Here is a 19,954-nt window from a genome sequence, read left to right as displayed (position 1 = left end):
AACATAAATCTAAAACTGAGGCCAAAATGCAAAGTGCCAAAAATCCACAACACATGGGGGAAACAATACAACAGGACAATGAACAAATGAAACACATTGCTAATTTATTCAAGGACACAGGGCGCACTGAGGGCTAATGAGAGGAAACAGGTGAAAGTAATTGAGCGTAACAAAACACAGGAGACAAAAGACTACCAAAATAAAATAGGTGACCTGCTACACCCAGATTTAAGATTCTGTCACACCTAAACTTGACACAGAAAGACACAAGAGGGATGTGGTAGAAGGATAACATAAAAATTTCCAGTGATGTTTACCAGAATGCTAATGTGTATAAACAGGAACTGAAAGAAAAAACCCAAATGGAATATTAAACAAACAAGAATCAGAGTCTTAAATTTAAAACCGTCGGTCCAGGACTCAGGAACATGACACTTTGTGTGTGTAATGATTCTTGAAAATGGAACATTTTTAATGCTGCTAAAGTATCAGTGCTAAACAAATAGGATGCTCAAACACTCTACAGTTATTTTGGAATTCCAGGCTAACGGTGCATGTCGTTGAATTAAAAGAAGTTTATCATTTGTTACGGATGAGTGCAGGATCCTCTCCAGCTTAAACAACTGCTGCTGTTACCTGAGGAGAGTCGAGCTTTAAAAATTAATAACTTAATAGCCACACTAGGAGCTGATTGGCTTTTATCTTAATAACCCATGTGTTAAAACTCTAATTAATGTGCATTTAGATTCAATTTAAATGTTCATTTCAGCTTCTTTTAGTATCCACCCATACAGTCCAGCCCATTCAAACTGAAGGGATTTGGATTAGGATTTCCTCCCTGTTTTTCTTCCTTCTTTCATCTTTCAGTCTTTGAATCTCTCGTTTTAATTTAAGAAGCTTCCTGGGTGGAATAAACTCAGACAGTATATTTCAGTCCACATGTCCGTCTGGCTCTCTGCCTCTCTTACCTTCCTGTTCTTTGATTGGTTTTTGTCTTTCTTCTCGGTCTCACAAAACCAAAATCGCATCATCAATTTGATCAAACTATTACATTATCGTAGTGATGCTTTGTTCTGCTTGTTTCCCGTGAACTGGACGTAACTGGCCAAATAGCTAACGTCAGTTGTTGTCACGCTCAACACAGTGGCAACGCCAGGGTGCCTCGGTCAGCTGCTTCCTTTCATTTCACTGCCAAATCCATGCAACCAGCTCTCCATCCTCCATTTCTCCCCCTGTAGACCCTGGTCATGAGTTAGTTAACCCCTGATATGTTTTAGCTGAAACAGACGGAGAGAAACTCAACTCACTACCTCTTGTAACCAGATGTTATTTCATTGTCTGCTGTCTGCAGCAAGCTGCTTCGGTAGCTCCAGTTGCTCCTCTGCCTTTGCATTTACTTCCCCTCCCAAACAAAAGATTCGAACACCACCGGCTCTTCTTGCAGCCAGAGCTGTGTGCTGAGATGACCCTGTTGCTCGCATCCTCTCACTGACATCACATTGAGCCAAGAGCCTAAAACAGAATATTTAGAGCAGCCTCTGATGCTCCTCTCAACATTTCCCAAAAAGCATCTATCATGTTAACAGTAGCGTATATTATATAAGAAAAGACAAATAAGGATCACATTTCCACTTTTAAAAAGTTTGGCAGGAAATTCTGTTAATTGGTTCTTTTCTAGAAATTAAAAAAGGCTCTTTGTATGATTTGTGCGTCACTGGCAGGAAGATGTGTTGGGTATGCTTTATGGCTTAGCTTCTTATAGCTTGACAAATTGTGTTGTTGACATGCTTCGTTGTCCTTCTCATCCTGGAACATTCCTTGCCTCCAATCAGCCTTATTAAACTAAAATCTAGCTTTCTCTCCATCCCTCTCCCCTTCTTCTTCTTCTGTCAGGCTTAATAGCATTACGTCCCCCGTCAGTCCTAACTTTGTTTGGCCCTGGAATCTCAGAGTGTGTGTGTGTGTGTGTGTGTGTGTGTGTGTGTGTGTGTGTGTGTGTGTGTGTGTGTGCGTGCGTGCGATGGGGAGAAGGAGAGAGATAGGGTTGTTATGTAATGGTGAACTGGTGGGGTAGCAGGAGAGAAACATGCCAAGAAACAAAAGAAAGGAGGAAAGGAAGCTGGGAGAGCAGAAAGAAGTGGTCATTTGCTGGTTTGTGTGTCTGACAAGCAGCTGTTAGTCAAACAGAGTAGCCTAAAACTCTTTGTTTTTCCAAACGCATCAGTCAGTCACATTTCTTTGACTACTTTCTTGGTAAGTGATAAAAAAAAAGTTTTGTTCTTTCTCTCTGATCTTCTTCCTGCTGTTCTGAATGTGTTTTTCTTGCTTCTGTGCAGTTTGAGATTTGCTCGACTCTGATTGTTTTACCAGCCAGTTGCATATTTTTAATAACTGCTTTTCAGATGGGCACCTAGGAGATGCAAGACTGAACATGCAAGACTTTCTTGTCTGTGGTTGCTTCAGTCTGTTTTGTTTCTCTGTAGTATAAAATGGATTTGAACAAAAGTCCAGCTCATTAGGATGCTTTCTGCTATGCCGTGTGGCTTAAACTAGATGGGATTTCAGGCGTCCCTTGTTCCTGCTGCAGTTACTTCCAAGTGCTGAAAAATCTCTTACTCTGTAAAACCTGTGTCCTGTCACGCTAACATCTATTTTCCACTGTTTGTGTCTTGTGTATTTTTTTCTTTTAATCTTTTTTGAACTATATTCTTTTTTTCAAATAATTTGGGAGTCATTCCCAGTGTTTGCTAGGCCTTGGAGGGGGCTGCCCTTTGGGTTCCTGCTGATTTGTTCTGTTGATGTGCTCTTAATTGGCTCTGAAAGGCTCCACTTCATTATTTATACCTGATGGGACAACTGGATTTATGTGGAATTTAACCCTGGGTCAAACTATTACTCAATCTCACAGTTCAGAACCTCTTGTCTGTCAGCTGTTTAAACCCTAACCCTCAATTGAGTATAAGTAGTGCAGGGCTGATAATGCAGTAATACTTTGATCATTCACCAAAATGCACAGAGACAACACAATAGCGCTTTCTCAGCCCAATTTAAACTATTCACATTGATCCGAACGCTTCCTTCAGTGTTCAGTTAAGTTGAGATCTGATGACTTTAAATGTCACAGCATAATTTTCTCCCCAAACCATTCAGTGGTGCCTCATTACCTTTGGATGGAGACATTAAAGACACCCCTCCCATCAGGATTGACATTTTTCATCATAAGCTAAAAACAACCGTGTGATTTGTAGTGACTGCTTACTTAATTGCTAAAGACGTGCAAGGGAAAGAAGTGGTTGGAGATGTGGCACAACCAAAATAATTGTGACCTTGTGTAATAAGCCTTTGAAATGATGAGCTTTGAAGACAGGGACCAGTTCTGGAACCACTCGCAGTCAGTCTGCAACCAGTCCGCTATCAGTTTGTGATTGAATGTGGTCAATTTTCAGTTACATGCAGCCTGTTTCTGATAATACTGCATTTATTTATCTGTTGAGCTTTGCATAAACAGAAATTCACATTAACTACTTGGATTCAGAGTCCTTCCTGAACAGAAATTCCAATAGAAAAAGTGACAAAGTTGTGCAGGACAGGGATTTAACTGCAAAATGACACAGGCGCTTGGCAGCCTTGCTTTTGTATAGGAATGAAACCACAATACAACCTTGAGCTGAGCTGAGTGCCCTGTTCCAAAGAAACACATCAAAGATGAGTTGTGCTCATCGGCACAGATTTACTCAGACTGATTGCAATGTGTATGTATTCTGTTTGTGTTTATAAGTTCAACAGCACTTATTTGCAAACCTTCAACAATCTGTCTGAGATTGATTGCAGGGACCTGTGCAACTGAATTTCAGTCAAAAGTGAGGGTGTTACAGAGCTGCCAGATCACCTCAATATGGGGATCTGGTGTTTAGGTTTTGCATTTAATTGTCATTCTGTATCTAAAATGAATAAATATGCCAACTTTATGGTAAATCTCATCTATTTAAGGAAAGAGTTTAAAGGTGCCTACTACACATGTAACCTTAGCATTCTTAGGAACTGAGACGTAACAAACAGGGTAGGACATTGGTATTTAATGGATCTAGCTATATGATTATAACATCTTTTGAATTGATTTTACATTGATCACCGTGTCATTATATGCTTTGGTTGGTAAGTATATATATATATATATATATATATATATATATATGTAAGTAGCAACAGATATCATGTTGAGAAGTGGTCACTCTAAATTTCTGGCACAGTCAGAATTTTTCCAGTCAGGCTGTTTAATGGAAAAATTGTTCTAGTAACCAGTTTTGAACTGCTTGCAGGAGCCACTGCCAAAGATATAGTCACACTGGTCATGATTTGTCTGGGACAGCCTAAAATCACACAATGCTCTTTTTATCCTTTATGTGTGTGCTTGTTTGACTTCTCTGAAAGGTTCCTTCCCTTCACTGCTCTTCTATTTTCGCTTTGCAGGGAGTGAAGCCTGCCAGCTTTGACAAGGTAGCCATTCCCGAGGTGAAAGAAATTATCGACTGCTGCATCAGAACTAACAAGGATGAGAGGTGAGTCACAGACAAAAACCATTGATGCTAAATGTGTATCTGGGCTTGGTGTGATTTCTTGGGCTGTGGATGTTTGCATGTTTGCAAACTCAACAATTAAAATGGCCTTATTTAATCGATTCCATTGTTATTTAGTCTCTTCATGGGTAGACAGATTGATCCGTTAAACCTCCTCTAAAAAAAAAAAGGTTACGTTTTTTTAAAAACTCATGCCTTCTTGGTTAGAAATTAAGAAGTGCTCTGTTTTCTCTCCACGTGCTGTTTGCCTGCCAACACTTTTACCACAGTCTCTCGTCTTCTGCTTCACAAGCTTAACCAAAGCAACTTTACCCCTCACTCTCATACTCGATCTTCTTTTTTTTCTCCAAATCTTCTTTCTCCAAATTATCCAGATTCAGTTACTGTATCGTTTTCATATTTTTCTTGGAAACCAATAACCATTTTTAGCATTGCTGATGTTTTTTTAAACTACTTTTCTTTTCCCAAGAAACATTTGGAGGCTCCAAAAGTGATTGCACAATTTTCAAAGCTATCTAAGGACAACATGTCGTCAGCATGTTACGATTCCCAGAAGATTATTCAAATATCTTGTCTTTCCTCTTAGCTCATGAGTTAGGGATCAGCTCACAAGGGATTGCAGGTCTTGAATAAATTGATATCAAGTGGTATCTAGAAATAATTCCAGTTCACTCTCATTTATGGTATAACTTTCCTGTTGAATCTCCAGTGAATATATTGTACTGAGCTTGATCCATCTCGCCTTGTTTCTCTAGGTATGCCATAAAGATCCTGTTGAACCATGCCTTCTTCCAGGAGGAAACAGGGGTCAGGGTTGAACTGGCAGAAGAGGACGATGGAGAAATGATCGCTATTAAACTGTGGCTCAGGATAGAAGACGTGAAGAAGCTCAAAGGTAAGGCATAATTTTATCATTATTGATGATGCCATTATTCACATCACAGGACAAAATCTGACTCTATTTGTCATATGTGTTCAGATATATTAAACTGGTCAAAAACCAAAGCGCATGTTTTGTTGGGCAACCAGTAACAGTACATTAATACTATAGGTAATTGCCTGATTGGCAATTTTTAACATGTTTGCAGGAAAATACAAAGACAACGAAGCCATCGAGTTCTCCTTTGACCTGAACAAGGACGTCCCCGAAGATGTGGCCCAAGAAATGGTGAGTACAGTGAATAGGAACAAATCCATTTATTACTCTATTCATTGTGGAATAATGGATGTCAGAGGGAGAAAATGATGGATTTAGGAAGGACAGAGGAGATATATGGGAATGAGGAAAGAAATATATTGTAATGAGAGATGGAAATGGGACATTCATTCATATAGGAATGATGAATGGCGTTAAATGGAGTTGTGCCTTTTTTTTTTTGTGTCTCTGAGTGACTTCTCTTCAATCCCGCAGGTTGAGTCTGGCTATGTTGCTGAGGCTGACCATAAGACCATGGCCAAGGCCATCAAGGACCGCGTGTCTCTGATCCGGAGGAAGCGAGAGCAGAGGCAGCTGGTACGAGAGGAACAGGAGAAGAGGAAGCTGGAGGCAGAACAACAGCAGCAGCAGCAGCAACAGCAACAACACGATACACACAAAGCTTCACACACACAGGTCTGTCGGACTGACGGGCATCGCATTAGTTTGGTGTCTAAGTTAAAAAGCACTTTAATAAGTCTATTGAACCAGCAGACTGATTTTGGTGCAGTTTAGTATTCTTTTTAAGGTTTGTAATGAAAACAATTACTTAGCCATCTACTGCACAAGCTCAAGAATTAGGACATGTAGGTAGATAGGTGTATCTACCAGGAGGCTGAGGGGTACCACTGGCAGCCGCAAGTGTTTTTTTTTTTCTTTTCAAATGATTACAACCAACCAAAAGAGTCTCGAAGAGCAGTTCACAGTAAGGATTGGGACTTACTATCAAACATTTGAAGGTGGCACATCCTCCTACAAGAGCACACTGAGATCTGGTATGTTAGGTTTTTCACTTTTTAGTCAGTTACTTAAAGCCCTGTTTTTCCAACATGTAAGCATATCAGTCATGTCTATCCACTGCTTGCTCTTCCTATCATATGGTGGAGTCATTTTTTTACATTAGGGTCAGAGAAATAGGAGTTTTATTCTTATTTTGCTTCAGTTTGACCCTCTCCTGTGCATGCTTGTCTGCAGGCAGAGACCGAGGAGACCGAAGTGGAGCAGCACCAGCTTCTCTATCAGCAGGCGAGCATCTCACACACATGTAAGTACCCAGATAAGGAGGTCTAGTCTAAATAGTCGATTTCAACAATTGTTATATTTGCCCACCAAGGCCAGGAAGGTTTTCTAGCATCAAGTTTAAATGTATTCCTTCAAATCAGAAGCAGCCATTCTTGGCCCACTTTTCAAATTCGATACAGTATTTAGAGTCGGGCATTAGAAAAGTTTACTCCAGTAAAAAGTCTGTTTTTGTGTCCCTGTCAGCTGAAGGAGGCGTGGACAGTGGCCAGGGTTCCTCTGTTTTCTCCTCAGACTCCCCCCACCTGGGTCAGCTGACCATGTCGTACAGCTGCCCCCCTTCTAGCCAGCCTCCTTCCCAGCCCCAGACCCCCTATCCCCCCACCCCCTCCGCTACCCCACAGCAGCACCCGGGCTACGCCCAGCCGCTGCAGCCAATGGTAAGTGGAGCTTTCATTCAAATGAGTCACTACACGTGACAGTCATGCCACATCGGTGACGGTTAGAATGTTCTCGATGCTCACGGATGTGATTAAACATGACTCGTCAGTTTGCAGTGAGCGCTGCTTCATGTGTTGGAGTGGGAGTGAGTTGGAATGAATTTTGCGGTGTTTCGAAATGGTGTGGGGAATTTCAGCCGCCTGTATTTATAAAAATAAAGATGGTAACTTTATTACACTTCAGGAAGATAAATAACACAAGGCACTGATTTGACTTATTCTTCACTGAGGCATGCAGCCTTCAACATTTAACCCATTATGGCAGTTATAATATTTCAGCCACTTTAATCCATCAGTAAGGTCAAACATAGTCAGACGTATTATGTCTGTACTACCAGCGTAGTACCATATGTCATCATCTGTACCTTGGATGTCGGTAAGTACTCTCTTTATTCCAAAAAAAGCATCTCTCATTATCAGACAGTTACCACCTTTCTTCTCTGTCTTTAAACCCTGCTTTCCTGTCCTTGTGTCTCTATATATTTTTTCCTTTACAGTTATAAATTTCATTTTTGCGGTCATTCTGTTATTTCTTTCTGTTTGGTGTATTTCATTTGTTTTATTCATTCATAGTCGGGCACATCTGTTTGGACACACGTCAAACAGGAACATGTTGAGATCACTCGCAGGTCATTATTTATTTACAATGCATTCGATATTTTTTCTCAAGGACCTGACATAGTTTTATGCGCTTTCTCTTAGTGGCCAAGATTTAGATCTAGGTTGACTTATTTATATCTGGAGCGTATGAATCACATTTCTTGTTAAAAGTAGTGGTAATGGAGAGGTGAACGTTTTCATTTTAATTTTCGCCATTACACGCGATGACTTCTGGTTTCTATGCCCTCATCTGACTTCTAAATTACCAGCATCCACACAGACTGAGACTGCTGTTGTTCACCTAGATGTACACCGATTGACTATATAACTAAATAATGTCCTTTCAAGGCTTTCTTTGAACTGCAACTGAATTACTCAGGAAGCTTATTTTCTCATCAAAGCCAATTTTTGGAGGTGGTGAAATAGACAGACTGGCTTGTTTCTAACATCAAATGAGGTCCTAATGAGTTATTTTGAAAAATCATTCTTTGTTCTATTTGAAGTCTGACATATTTTTTTCTGTTTCTTTAATTTACAGTTTATTTTTGTGTCTTTGTGATATTTGTGAAACTGGACACTTTTAACGGTATGATAGATGACTTGCAAATGATTAGCTCCATTGAGAAACCTGTTGTTTATAAATCTGAAACATTTTCGCTCACAAAATAACTGTAATTGTTTTGTTGGGGGTTTTTTCGATGATGTAAAAACTGTAAAACTGTGTCTTTTATTTATGGTATGATTTGGTTTTTATTTTAAGTTTCGCTATAACTGCTGCGATCTGTGTTTAAGTACCTTTTCTCCTGCTTTTTTTTTCTTTTTGTGTTTGTTTTTCATGTTGGTCACTCCCTCTTCCATCAACCCTCCCTGGCCTGCAGCCTGTGTCGCACCACCGTCGATGTCGTAGCATGTCTGTTTGCGTTCCCCCTTCCTCCTACTCCTTTTCTCACGTTCCTCCGCCCCTGGTTGTTCCTCCAAAACAGCCCGCCACACCTCCAGACCTGTCCTCCTCGTCCCCTTACACCACTGCCTCATCATGCACACCTCTCACATCAGAGAGGGACACATTCACTAGGTGCCTCTCCAAGGCCCTGGAGACAGTCCTGCCCCTTCACTCTGCCTCGTCTCAGCCCAGGGCCAGGCAGCGGCGGGCCAGCCTACCTGCCCTGTTCTCAACCCCTGTAGGTTCTAAAGAGATAATTGGGCCATAGTGGTGGAACCAAAGAGGACGAGAGAGAAAAAGATGATGGACATGGGCCACATTGAGTCTGAAATGAAAGATTTATAAAAATGCAAAATTGCATTATTGAAAAGTTCCAAGTGATGCTGCATATGGAAACACAATATGACACCATGTACATATTACTAACTGATGCAGTTTGTTTCAGTGCTGATTATTTTTCTTGGTTATGATTTGAACATTTTTCTGGTTTAAGCAACCAGGATAAGAAATGTACATTTGCACTATTAAATATAGAAAATATAAAAGCTCATTGCTTCAGAGAAATTCAGTAAAAGTTAAAATGATGAGTTAGAAGAACAACAGCTGGCATAAAGGATACTTTACATGAACTAGATGTAGTATGCTTAGATTAGCGCTACTTAAGTTCTCAAACTTCCTGTAAGGGTTAGTGTAGCAAGCCTGTTACACAAAAATACGTGTATTACGTGCTCACTTTTTTTCCCATTTAGATTTTCAGACTCGTTTGTGAGTCTTTGATTCTAGACATACGTCTCTATAAAACTCTCTCGGCCTCCACTGGCCACCGCATAGTCCTATTAAATACGCAGTGATTGCACTTTACTTTAACCCTGCTCTGTAGTCAAATGCTCTAATAAAATGTGCATCCTGAATCAGGAAAACTGGTTACTTTACAGCAATTTGGTATAAAAACAATGCAGGATGTTCCCATAACATGCAGAGACAGCGAAGATGTGACGTAGGTCAGCGGTCCCCAACCTTTTTTCCGCCACGGACTGGTTCAATGTCAGACAATATTTTCACAGACCGGCCTTTAAGGTGTCACGGATAAATACAACAAAATTAAATGATACGACCAAGACAAAAACTGTGGTATTTTGTAAATGTAATAATAAACGCATATTCGCCGTGTAATTTTGTAACTTTATTAGCAGCGTCCTCCTTAAATGCACCAACAGCATTGAGAGTTGGCGCATTTCAGGAGGAGATTTTCCTCTCTGCCCCTGAATGCTCTCTGGTCACAATGGTACGCGTAAACATTTCTTTCAAAATGAGACACACAACTACAACACGGGAAAAGACCTAGGGAAACAGAGTTAACAATAAAAGCCCTGAAAACCATAAATTTCACACCCGAGCCTCAGCTCTCGCGGCCCGAGGCTTGGGGACCGCTGACGTAGGTGATGGTTGAAGAATCTGTGAGAAGATATTTGCACTTTCTGGAAAGTGTTGCAGTCTACCTTTTCTTGCAAGCGGCAGCTGGCTGCTTAAAAGGTCAACATTTTGCAGAGATATGTTTGAAATAAAACACAATTTTCCTGATTGCAGATGCATTAGGATAATGTCAACCTTTGAGACAACCTTTCCTCTCTTTGCATTTTATAACTCACTTTCTCTCCACCTGTGATGGTGTATATCTGTCCTTTTCTGTCTTGTCTTGTGTCTTTGTGCTGTAGCTGTGTGTGATTTCATCTGTCTATTGTAACCAGTTTCCCATCTCTTCATTACCAGTTTGGTTCACTTTGTTAAACAGCTTTTAACCACATAATTTTCCTTTAAGTGTAGAAGGTGACTACCCCCATCCCCCTTTTTATTTTGGGGTGTTCTTTGAAATTATGCTCTTTTTCTCCATTTCATTGGGCCTTTACTGTGGTTCTGTGTCATTCTCTCTGAGTGTCATTCTTAAATCCATTGTATCTCACTGTCACAGCAGCATTCAATGCCACACCCTTTCAGCGGAGGACCAAGCACAGGAGGGGGAGCAGGAGGGAACGTCCCTCTTCCAACTCTCCCAGACCCCCCGACTATTTTCTTCCCCTCTATCCCTGAGCGTCCCATTTCCTTCTCACCTCCTCCTACTGGGCCTCCAAAGGCCTACAACACTCAGAGACGCAAGAGCACTTCCATTCTCGAGGCGCATACCCGACACTTTCAGCCTGCTTACCCTCGTTACGGGAGCAGCCTCCACCCTTTTTCTGGCATGGAGGGTGTTGAGGCTCCTTCTCTCTTCATGGTTAATCCTGGTTTTGCAGCAGCTGCTCAAAGACTTGGTGTTGGGGAACCCCTCCATCTCCCAGGACAATCTGATCCAAGTTTTTATGGGTTCAAAGACATGAGAGCAGAGCACGAGGAAGCAGTGAGGAGACTCAATCTAAATCAAGCAGCCTTATTGGACCATTATGAAGCAATGGCATATGGAGGCTACCCAATGACTGCACACCAGCTTTTCCATCAGCAGAGGCAGGCAGCAGCTGCAGCTGCTGGTTTGGGTTTTGATCCTGGTCCTCCATCTCAAGCAGGGTTCTTACATCCTCATATCCTGCAAAGAATGAGTGCACACAGTCCAATACCGCCACCCTTACCCCCCATGAGTGCATCCACGGTTGGCTCTATGTCTTCTTCATCATCCGAGGGATGCTATGCTCCACAGCATGCTTCCTCATCCTCCTTTCCTATTTCTGCACCTCCAGTAATGGCCGACGCCCCGCCACCTACCGGAAGTGTTTTTGAGTTTCATTTAGCTGCAGCTGCTGCAGCTGCAGCCGCTGCTGGAGATCCAAGCCTCCTGGCATCCAGACTTTACCGGGCCAGACGGAGTTCTATGGACCTCCCTCTAGAGGACAGCCCTGGGACGGGATCCAGTGGCTCCGGCACATATAGTCGTCTGCAGCCAGTGACAGAAGAGCTGTACTCTTACGTGAGTCCGGAGCTCCCTTTACCTCCGGGAAGTCTCCTCCTTCACCACGCAGGTTTGACTGTAAAAGACAGAAGTCCCGATCCTTCCAGCGACTCTCTGACCTCCTCTGATGCAGGAGAGTTCCAGTCACCACCTCCGCCACCTCTTCCTCCTTCCTTCGAGTCCTCAGCTGCTCAGTCCATCCCTCGCTCGTCCTCCACTGCGCCTTACGATTCACCAGGGGGAGTTCTTCACGCAGATCCCCAGGGGCATCCGCCTTCAGTGCAGAACTTTCTGCCCACCACACCATCGTCCGAGCTCCCGCTTGGGGGGTCGTCATCAAATCAGCTGGAGTCTCTGATCCAGAGCTCCTGGGCCCGGCACGGGGGAATGGTGCCAGCTCAACCTGATATGACATACCACGAGTCACTGCTGGCCATGCAGGCCGCTAACCCCCCTCTGGTACAATGTTTAGAACTAGAAACCACACCTAGACCTCTGGGTCAGTTACTAGTTTAGATTTTGAAATTTATACCAAAATTTTACATAGAATGTTTTGATTGATGGTTAAACTGTAATTCCTAAATTATGGTATTTTCTGCTTTTGATTATAAATTATTAACAGCTCACAGATTGGCAGTTTTTTTTTATATATTATCCTTCTAACAGTCTTGTTCTTGGACCCCGTAGCCAGTAAATAATTGGAACAATGTTGTGCAATCTAGCAAAAGAAATTGAATTTTATTGGTAATCTGACCCAGAGTCTGTTACACCAATCCCTGTTGTTTTTTTTCCTCCATATTTTATTTATGGTATTTTTTTGTCATCATGTAGTCTTTGTGATTTAATCCCCCCTTTTCTGTCGTGCAAGCACCACAGAGAGTCTGCCTTCGTAGTTTCTTCATTCTTCAACAGCATTAAAGGAAAAGGGGTGATTCTTTCAAATATTTTGGTTAAAAACATGAAACCAGAACCATTTAATTTTAAGTTTAACATTCGAGGCATTATTTTTAGTAAATGGATAATTACGTTGAAAGTAAGACTCTTTGGGACACTCTGTGGTGTAAAAGCTTTATGAGCCGAGTCTAAGCTCCCTTCTTCTCTGTGTTTATGTTGTGAATTTTTGGTGTTATCAGTAAGTAATATTTTGTCTGTATGTTCATATATGAAAGTATATGAGAAATGTGTGTTTGTGCTGGTATACTGTGTCTACAGTATACTTGAATTTTAGCCCATACAAATCCAAAGTCAGTTTGATCTGGAGTTTAAAGGTTAATGGTTAAGATGAATAATCTAGATGTACATTTTAAAAAAGGCATCTTTAAGACGTCGACGTGCGCACATTTGATATCATTTTATGACATTTAACGCAACGTCTGAATTCACATAAAGCTGTAAGACTTTGCTGATTTGTATGCTTAAACACACAGAAACATACAACAAAACTAAAGGAGGCTTAGACAAAATAGCAATGTAACCATGCAGAGAGACGTTCATCTGTGTGTTTCACAATTTGTGTTGTAAATGCTAAAGAGCTTGGCTTCGAGCCAGTTCTTTAATCTAACATATTATGTTATCATTTCCTGCCCACAATGAAAATCAACTTCCTACACAGGGTTCAAAGGTCACAGCTGAAATTCTTTAAACCCTTAGAACGCTGACATTCTTGTTTACTTTCTTTCCTTTATTCATTTTCCTTTTCATCGTCCATCAGTAGCTCTTTTTTTCCATCTCATTTATATTAAGTTCTTGATCTTTTTAGCAACGTTATTTACTAAATATTGCGTATGTGCAACCTCTTATGTGTTTGTGTTACTCCCTGTAATGTTAGAGAAAGCTAGGTAGTCGTACGTCTGGTGCAACGTACCGTACTTGCGTAAGCTTTCCCCATATTTTCTCAGGATGAGCTTCACGACAAGTATACAGTTGCTTCCGGCCTTCTAAGGGTTCAGTCATCAGTGGATTGGTTGTAGTCATCTCTGTGCTACTGTAGAGTATTTGAAGAATTCGTTAAGTGAACACAGGAGCCTGTCAGGGTGATGACCATCATGAAATTCAAAGGATTGAAAATCAAATATACAATTGAAATGATAAGTTGACTCAAAAGAAAGCCTGCATCATTTCAAGTGAATCAGACTTTCTGTCAGAGTCAGAGGTAGGGCCATGAACAGGACATGTGGTGTTAGGATGAAATCTGAAAAAGCAGCAAGTGTTTTAAAACATCTTAGTTAATTCATAGAGAGTATTCCAATTTTTACTCTGTGCTCTGTTGGCTATATAACACCTTTTTATCATCACTGTTAATGACTTAGGTCCTGACCTGCATGTTAAATAAATCCTACTTACACCCTGCCTAACCCCAGTGCCGTGCCCATACTGTTGTACATGCTATACTACAAGCTGCGTATATGCATACATTAGATATCAGTGTGCATATATCTGTCGTCGGATTAGAGTATACGTGTCTGTTTGCATGTGTGCATACACAAGAGGAAGATCTAGATTAAAAATGATTGCTAGAGAAGAGCAGAACTGCCTTGTGTTTGTACTCATGCATACTGTTGGATCCAAAAGCTACAAACATGTTCTAATTGTCTTTTTCTCTCTTTTACTCTCTCTTGTCCATAATCTCTCTCAATTTCTCTCCTCCATCCTCCATTGTTTTGTCCTACGACGTTGCATCTGGTCCTGTCTTTCCATTTTTCTGTCTTTCTTTCTCTAAATCTGACTCTTAACAGCAGACTCAGGTGTCCTCCCCTCAGCCAACTTCAGGACCTGCTTTGGTCCCTGCCAGCACACAGCCACCACTTTCTGGGACTGCCCAACAGGTAGGCATTGGTTTTTAGCATTATTTTCAAGTCTCGGTGTTTTGGCCACCTACATATTAGTTATTGGGAGTTAGATTTGAACAGAAAGGTGGAAATTTATCACCTCAAGCTTTATTTGGAGCGGCAACCTGCAAAACTCTCAGGGCCTCAGTTAAGAGGCCCAGTTTAGTGAGGTCAGTTAGAGGAGGTGAAGCCTTGCTCACAGCTCTTTGTGTTGGCTCAAATGTAGCTCAAAGTGGACTACTCCCAACTACAGGAGTAATTTCAATGTGTTAATCAGTACGCTGTGGGGTCCAAAGAACTGAACTTTGATTGAGCAATAAATTATAGTCAATTATTTCATTTATATTATGACCCTTTATAATTTGGTCACATTTACATTTTTATTGTAACACTTATTTTGTCAGAATGCAGCCATATTATCTTTTGGCAGTTTGCTAAATTAACCATTTTGTTCGGTGTCAAACACATAAAGAGTATCTTTGTTTATGTAAATATCTACAGCAGGGGAGTCCAACTCCAGTCCTCGAGATCTACTGTCCTGCAGATTTTAGATGCATCCCTACTCCAACACAGCTGAATCAAATTGGATTACCTCTTCAGCATGCCATCAAGTTTGGCAAAGGCCTGGTAACAAGCCATTGATTTGATTCAGGTGTGTCGAGACACGGATGCATCTAGAAGCTGCAGGACAGTAGCTCTCGAGGACTGGAGTTGGACACCCCTGATCTACACTGTTTTCTCTCACCCACGTTTCTCTGTTTGTCCCTCTCCAGGTTGCCTCATCTAGCCAGAGTAGCACATCACTTCAAAGCCCCACACACACACCTCTGCCACAGTCACCTGCACAGGTACAGTTATAGTTGTATTTGTTAAATATATATCTATATGTGTTTTTAGCTAGGACTCTTTCTTTTCAAAGAGATTCTATTCTAGATTGAGTATTTAAATATACATTCATTTATATATTAACACTGTGTAACCTAACCCAATCCACTAAAGCAGCATTTCCATAAATGTAAATTTTAAGTTTTTATTTTTGTTGACATTTCTAGAAAGTTGATAGTTTAACTTTTTAACAGTAAAGTGATTGTGGGTTATTATGGCATACTGGATTGGCTTAGATTGAAGTGTTCCTAATTGTACATGTGGGTGGTGATAGGTCTTTTTAAAGGTGCCTGATGGCTCGTATATCTGCATTTATCTTTAGTTATTTACACACTTATGCATATAATGCAACTGCTCGCCCACATTTTAAATTCTAATCTGAAACAAATCTGCTAAACGCAATTCATTCACAATTCACACAATTCATAACAGTGTCTGTTATTTCACCTCAGGGCTAGAGTAAAAGTTGCCATTAGTATTTCCTCACTTCTGTACCCGAATACCCAGAGACAAATGCACATACGCATCTGTGGATATGTAGTTAGGCATTCCACCTGCTGTTTCTCAGTTATTTTGTCTTGTTGCATGTTCTGCTTTCTTCACTTTTCTTCTGTTTTTCTTTCCATTTTCTGGCTTGCTCGTGGGCATGCTGCCTGTGTTTACCACCGGGTTTGTTTTTACGTGTTTTTACGTATCCACTTGTATATCATTGTGTTTGTGTGGTACGCCGTGTGGTTGCGTGTTTAGTTTTGTGACTTAAGTCCATCTCCCAGTTTAGAGCACCTTTATCTTCTGTACCAAGTTGCTCAGCTAGCTCTGTCTCAGGTATCGTCGTAATTGACACTGTAGTTTGTTGTACTGTAAGTGGCTGTGCCTGTTTGTCTCTGTCCTCACGTGAAACTGTGATGTATTAACTGAATCCTTTGAACAGAACATAGACCTTTTGAGTAGAGCTGTGTATTCTCCTGACAGTGCATCTTTGTTTACCCCACATGCTCTCACTGACCACCTTAGTAAAAGCATGGACAACAAACACATGAGCACGGAAATGGAGATGGGCAGTATTTCCAGTAATAGTCCAGTATTTAGTTTGGTATTAAGGCTAAGTCAATATTTTGTTGGAAAAAGAGTGTGTTTTTTTTTCTTCTCTGTACTCCACTGCAGTGCGTTTTAAGTAAAGCAGTCGACACGTGATTGAAGTGCAGACTTTTAGCTTTGATTTAAGGGGTTTAACAACAATTTTGCATTAACTGTTTAGGAATTTTAGCTATTTTTATACACAAGCCCTGATTTTCAGATGCTCAAAAGTAATTGGACAAACGGACATAATTTTAAATATTAGAATTGATTGTCTTTGAAGTCGATGACCTTAACACTAGAGCCCATGGGCATCGTTTTAGTACAAGTTATATTGAGTTCATCTGTCCGAAGATTTTCTTTTCCACAACTGTGAAGACTCTTTGAGATGTTTTCTGCCAAAGTCCTCATCAGGCCTTCTTGTTCTTGAGGTGAAATCAGTGGTTTGCACCTGTCTGAAGCCTTTGTGTTTCCATTCATGAAGCAACCACCTGATTGTAGACCTGATACGTCCGGCACTTTGAGAGTGTTTTTTTTTTTTAAGGATCATAAACTCTGTCATCATGCACCTTCAGGCCTTTTGGTGTTGCTGAGGTCATCAGTGCATTTATTTTTTTACAGAATGCACAGGGTGGTAAAGTTTTGTCTCTCTGAAAGGTTTATTTGAGCTTTTGAGCCTCTACTAGTCTTTATTTCTTCCTTCATTTACACTGACATCTTTTTGGGATGCTGTATCCACTCCAGATATTATGTCTCCTTTATTTATCATGATAATGAAACAGGTCTCTCCTGGCCATGAAACTGTTTGTCAGTCCATCGTCTGGTTATTTTTAGCCTCTGGACATCAGGGACGGTGTATAAAGTGGTTATAATTACTACACAACTAATACAGTATTTAACCCCTTGGATAAAGCAGAAAGTCTGCACTTGAATTACATTTCGATTATTTGATTTTAACTGTGGATCTGTGCAAAACTACAAAAATTGATTCACTATCTAACAAATTATATATTAAAGAATTATAAAGAGTAACACGTCACGTCCGATTTAAAGACAAAATATGGAATTTAAATTTCATTGCACGGATATTTTAGTCTTTTAGTTTTACAGTAATGATTTCATGACTTGCATTTTTTTAATTTTTAAACCTTTTAGTATAATTTTCATTGTTTCAAACAGTGAGATTGGCCACTTAAACACACCATTAACCAACTTGATTGATATTTTTTTTGTATATAAAAATGAATGTAGTATCTTTGCCTTGCTGTAAACGATTAAAAATGTGTTTTTCTAAACGTGTAGAATCTTTGAGTAAAAGACAGCCGATGATTCAAATATTAAGCAATATTTTCGGTTTTGTTTCTTTAGCTGTTAAGTTTTCTTTTCACCATTTCTGCAAACATGCAGTTTTTATTGTTACTGTATGTATTTCTTTTATAACACACGACACCAAGCAGTAGGTAATAATATTTATTCAGGACGTTGGATCTTGAAGACTAAAAATAGAAAGCTGTTTTCGTTTACAGTGTTTCCATATCTTGACTCTTGAAGGTTTTTAGCCTTCTTTTCCCATTTGTGATGTGGTGTTGAGAGTGTTGCCCATCTACATTGTAAAGCCGTATTGCACGTTGTCTGTAGGGTTTGCTCTGTTGTTGCATGGTCTTCCAGTGGTGTGTGTATCACCCAGCTGTTCTGTCACACAGTGTGTGTTGTTTGGTTTCAGAGCTTGGTATGTCCTTACTAACAGGCTTGATGTACGGTCCTGTTGTCTTGCTTGGTTAAGTTTTTGTTAAGGGTGTGAAACATGTCAGTAATGTGTTGGAACTGTGGATGACTCGCTCCTTTGACGTCTTTATTTTAACATGATTTATCATGGAGACCAGTAAAGACCCAGATTCAGTCTGTCCATGCTTGTCATGTCTGATCCCTGGCTGGGTTTTTCTACTTCCTTATCCCCTCATGACTTTGCTCCCGTCCTTTTCTCATCTCCTCTTCCTTATCTTCTTCTTTCTCTTTTCTCCTTTCTTTTCTCTTTCCCTCTGTTCCTCCTTCCTTCTCAGCCTGGTGTAACTCCACCTACCTCTACCGTTCCTTTGGTGACCCTTCCTTCTCCGTTGCTGTCTATTGCCGTCACAAAGCCAAGCGCGGCCATGGCTCCCCCTCCCTCTCCTCTGCCAGTCCCTGTTGGGGTGGTGCCTACTATTGTTTCCCCTCCTCCTCCTACTCCCGTACCCACATCTGTGCCTCAGGCTTTGGCCACGGTGGTGCCAATCATCAGTGTAGTCAGCGCCCCGCCTGATACCCCCATGGAAGCCCCCCCTCAGGTACTGGTTATAGATGGTCGAACCCACCAAAAGTGAATGAAATGAGAATTTTCCCAAATTTAAAAAATCTTGGAACTCATGCATGAAGTTTTTTTTTTTTTTTTTTAACCACCATCACACTTTCTACTGATAGGACCTCACAAAGATGTTACGAAGTTCTTGTTTTTTAATCTGAAATGCACATCCTGGAGTATTGTTATATGATAATTCTGTTTGTTAAAGTTTTGCGAGTAAGAAATGGAAATGCACAGCTACAGTTTTGTGTTGTTTTAATTGCCTTTTGTGGGTTTAAGTGTAACAATATACAGTCAGTTAATAATTGCTGGAAAAACTTACGCGTCTTGTTGGTGGAGTGAGTTAAAAAAATAGAAAAAACATGTTGAACCTGCAAAACCAAATTTTTTGATTAGTTTAAAAATAAATATAATGTCCTGTGGAACTGATCAGTAACTCTTCTTGGTTCATATTGGTTCGGTTCATTGAGGCGTTTGTTTATGCACAGCTTTCTTAAAGTCCTGCCACAGCATCTCAGTCAGGCTGGGGTCTGGACTTTGAATGGGTCATTGCTGCAGCTTGATTCTTTCTCAGCCACTCAGAATTGCTGATTTGCTGTGACATCATTGTCTTGTTGCATGATACAACTTTGGCCGAGCTTTAGGTGTGGGACAGATGGCCTCAGATTTGACTTTAGCAACTTTGGTACACAAAGGAGTTCATGGTGTGCAAAATCGTCACGTCTCCACTGCCGTGCTTGACAGTTGATATGCTGTGTTTGCTTTTCTCTATACGTGGTGCTGTGAATTACGGTCAAACATCACTACTTTGCTCTTGGCTGTCCATGAACATTGCTCCACACGTCTTGTGGTTTGTTCAGATGTGGCTTTGAAAACCTAAGCTGTGCTGCCATGTTCTTTTTAAAGAGAAGAGACTGTGTACTCCATACTCGGTCACTTTCTAGTTGTACTGTCATGAACTTTAGAATTTAACAATGGGGCGATCGTGGCTCAAGAGTTAGGAGTTCGCCTTGTAATCGGAAGGTTGCCGGTTCGAGCCCCGGCTCGGACAGT

At 40.8% G+C, this 19,954-nt stretch overlaps 1 protein-coding gene across 13 annotated transcripts in view; it reads left to right on the top strand.

Moving 5' to 3' along the window:
• wnk1b (WNK lysine deficient protein kinase 1b) overlaps positions 1 to 19,954 on the top strand; it is a 97,463-nt gene that overhangs the window by 55,614 nt on the left and 21,895 nt on the right. For 7 of the 13 annotated variants that reach the window (XM_086269606.1, XM_086269610.1, XM_086269607.1 and 4 more), the window contains exons 6-15: positions 4,471 to 4,559; positions 5,333 to 5,472; positions 5,666 to 5,745; positions 5,989 to 6,189; positions 6,748 to 6,817; positions 7,039 to 7,232; positions 10,805 to 12,232; positions 14,509 to 14,598; positions 15,375 to 15,449; positions 18,624 to 18,887. In XM_086269606.1, coding sequence (XP_086125732.1) covers positions 4,471 to 4,559; positions 5,333 to 5,472; positions 5,666 to 5,745; positions 5,989 to 6,189; positions 6,748 to 6,817; positions 7,039 to 7,232; positions 10,805 to 12,232; positions 14,509 to 14,598; positions 15,375 to 15,449; positions 18,624 to 18,887 — 2,631 coding nt within the window. Of the gene's footprint in view, positions 1 to 4,470; positions 4,560 to 5,332; positions 5,473 to 5,665; positions 5,746 to 5,988; positions 6,190 to 6,747; positions 6,818 to 7,038; positions 7,233 to 8,770; positions 9,074 to 10,804; positions 12,233 to 14,508; positions 14,599 to 15,374; positions 15,450 to 16,233; positions 16,312 to 18,623; positions 18,888 to 19,954 lie in introns of all 13 variants that reach the window. The other 6 variants (XM_086269613.1, XM_086269602.1, XM_086269603.1 and 3 more) reach the window with 6 other exon arrangements.

This window comes from Aulonocara sp. 'chitande type north' Nkhata Bay, linkage group LG17, assembly GCF_057382095.1.
Source record: "Aulonocara sp. 'chitande type north' Nkhata Bay isolate Kocher_YH1m ecotype deep benthic linkage group LG17, A_spYH_male_GT1.1, whole genome shotgun sequence".
NCBI classification, from domain to species: domain Eukaryota; kingdom Metazoa; phylum Chordata; class Actinopteri; order Cichliformes; family Cichlidae; genus Aulonocara; species Aulonocara sp. 'chitande type north' Nkhata Bay.
This window is presented reverse-complemented; position numbering and strand designations above follow the sequence as displayed.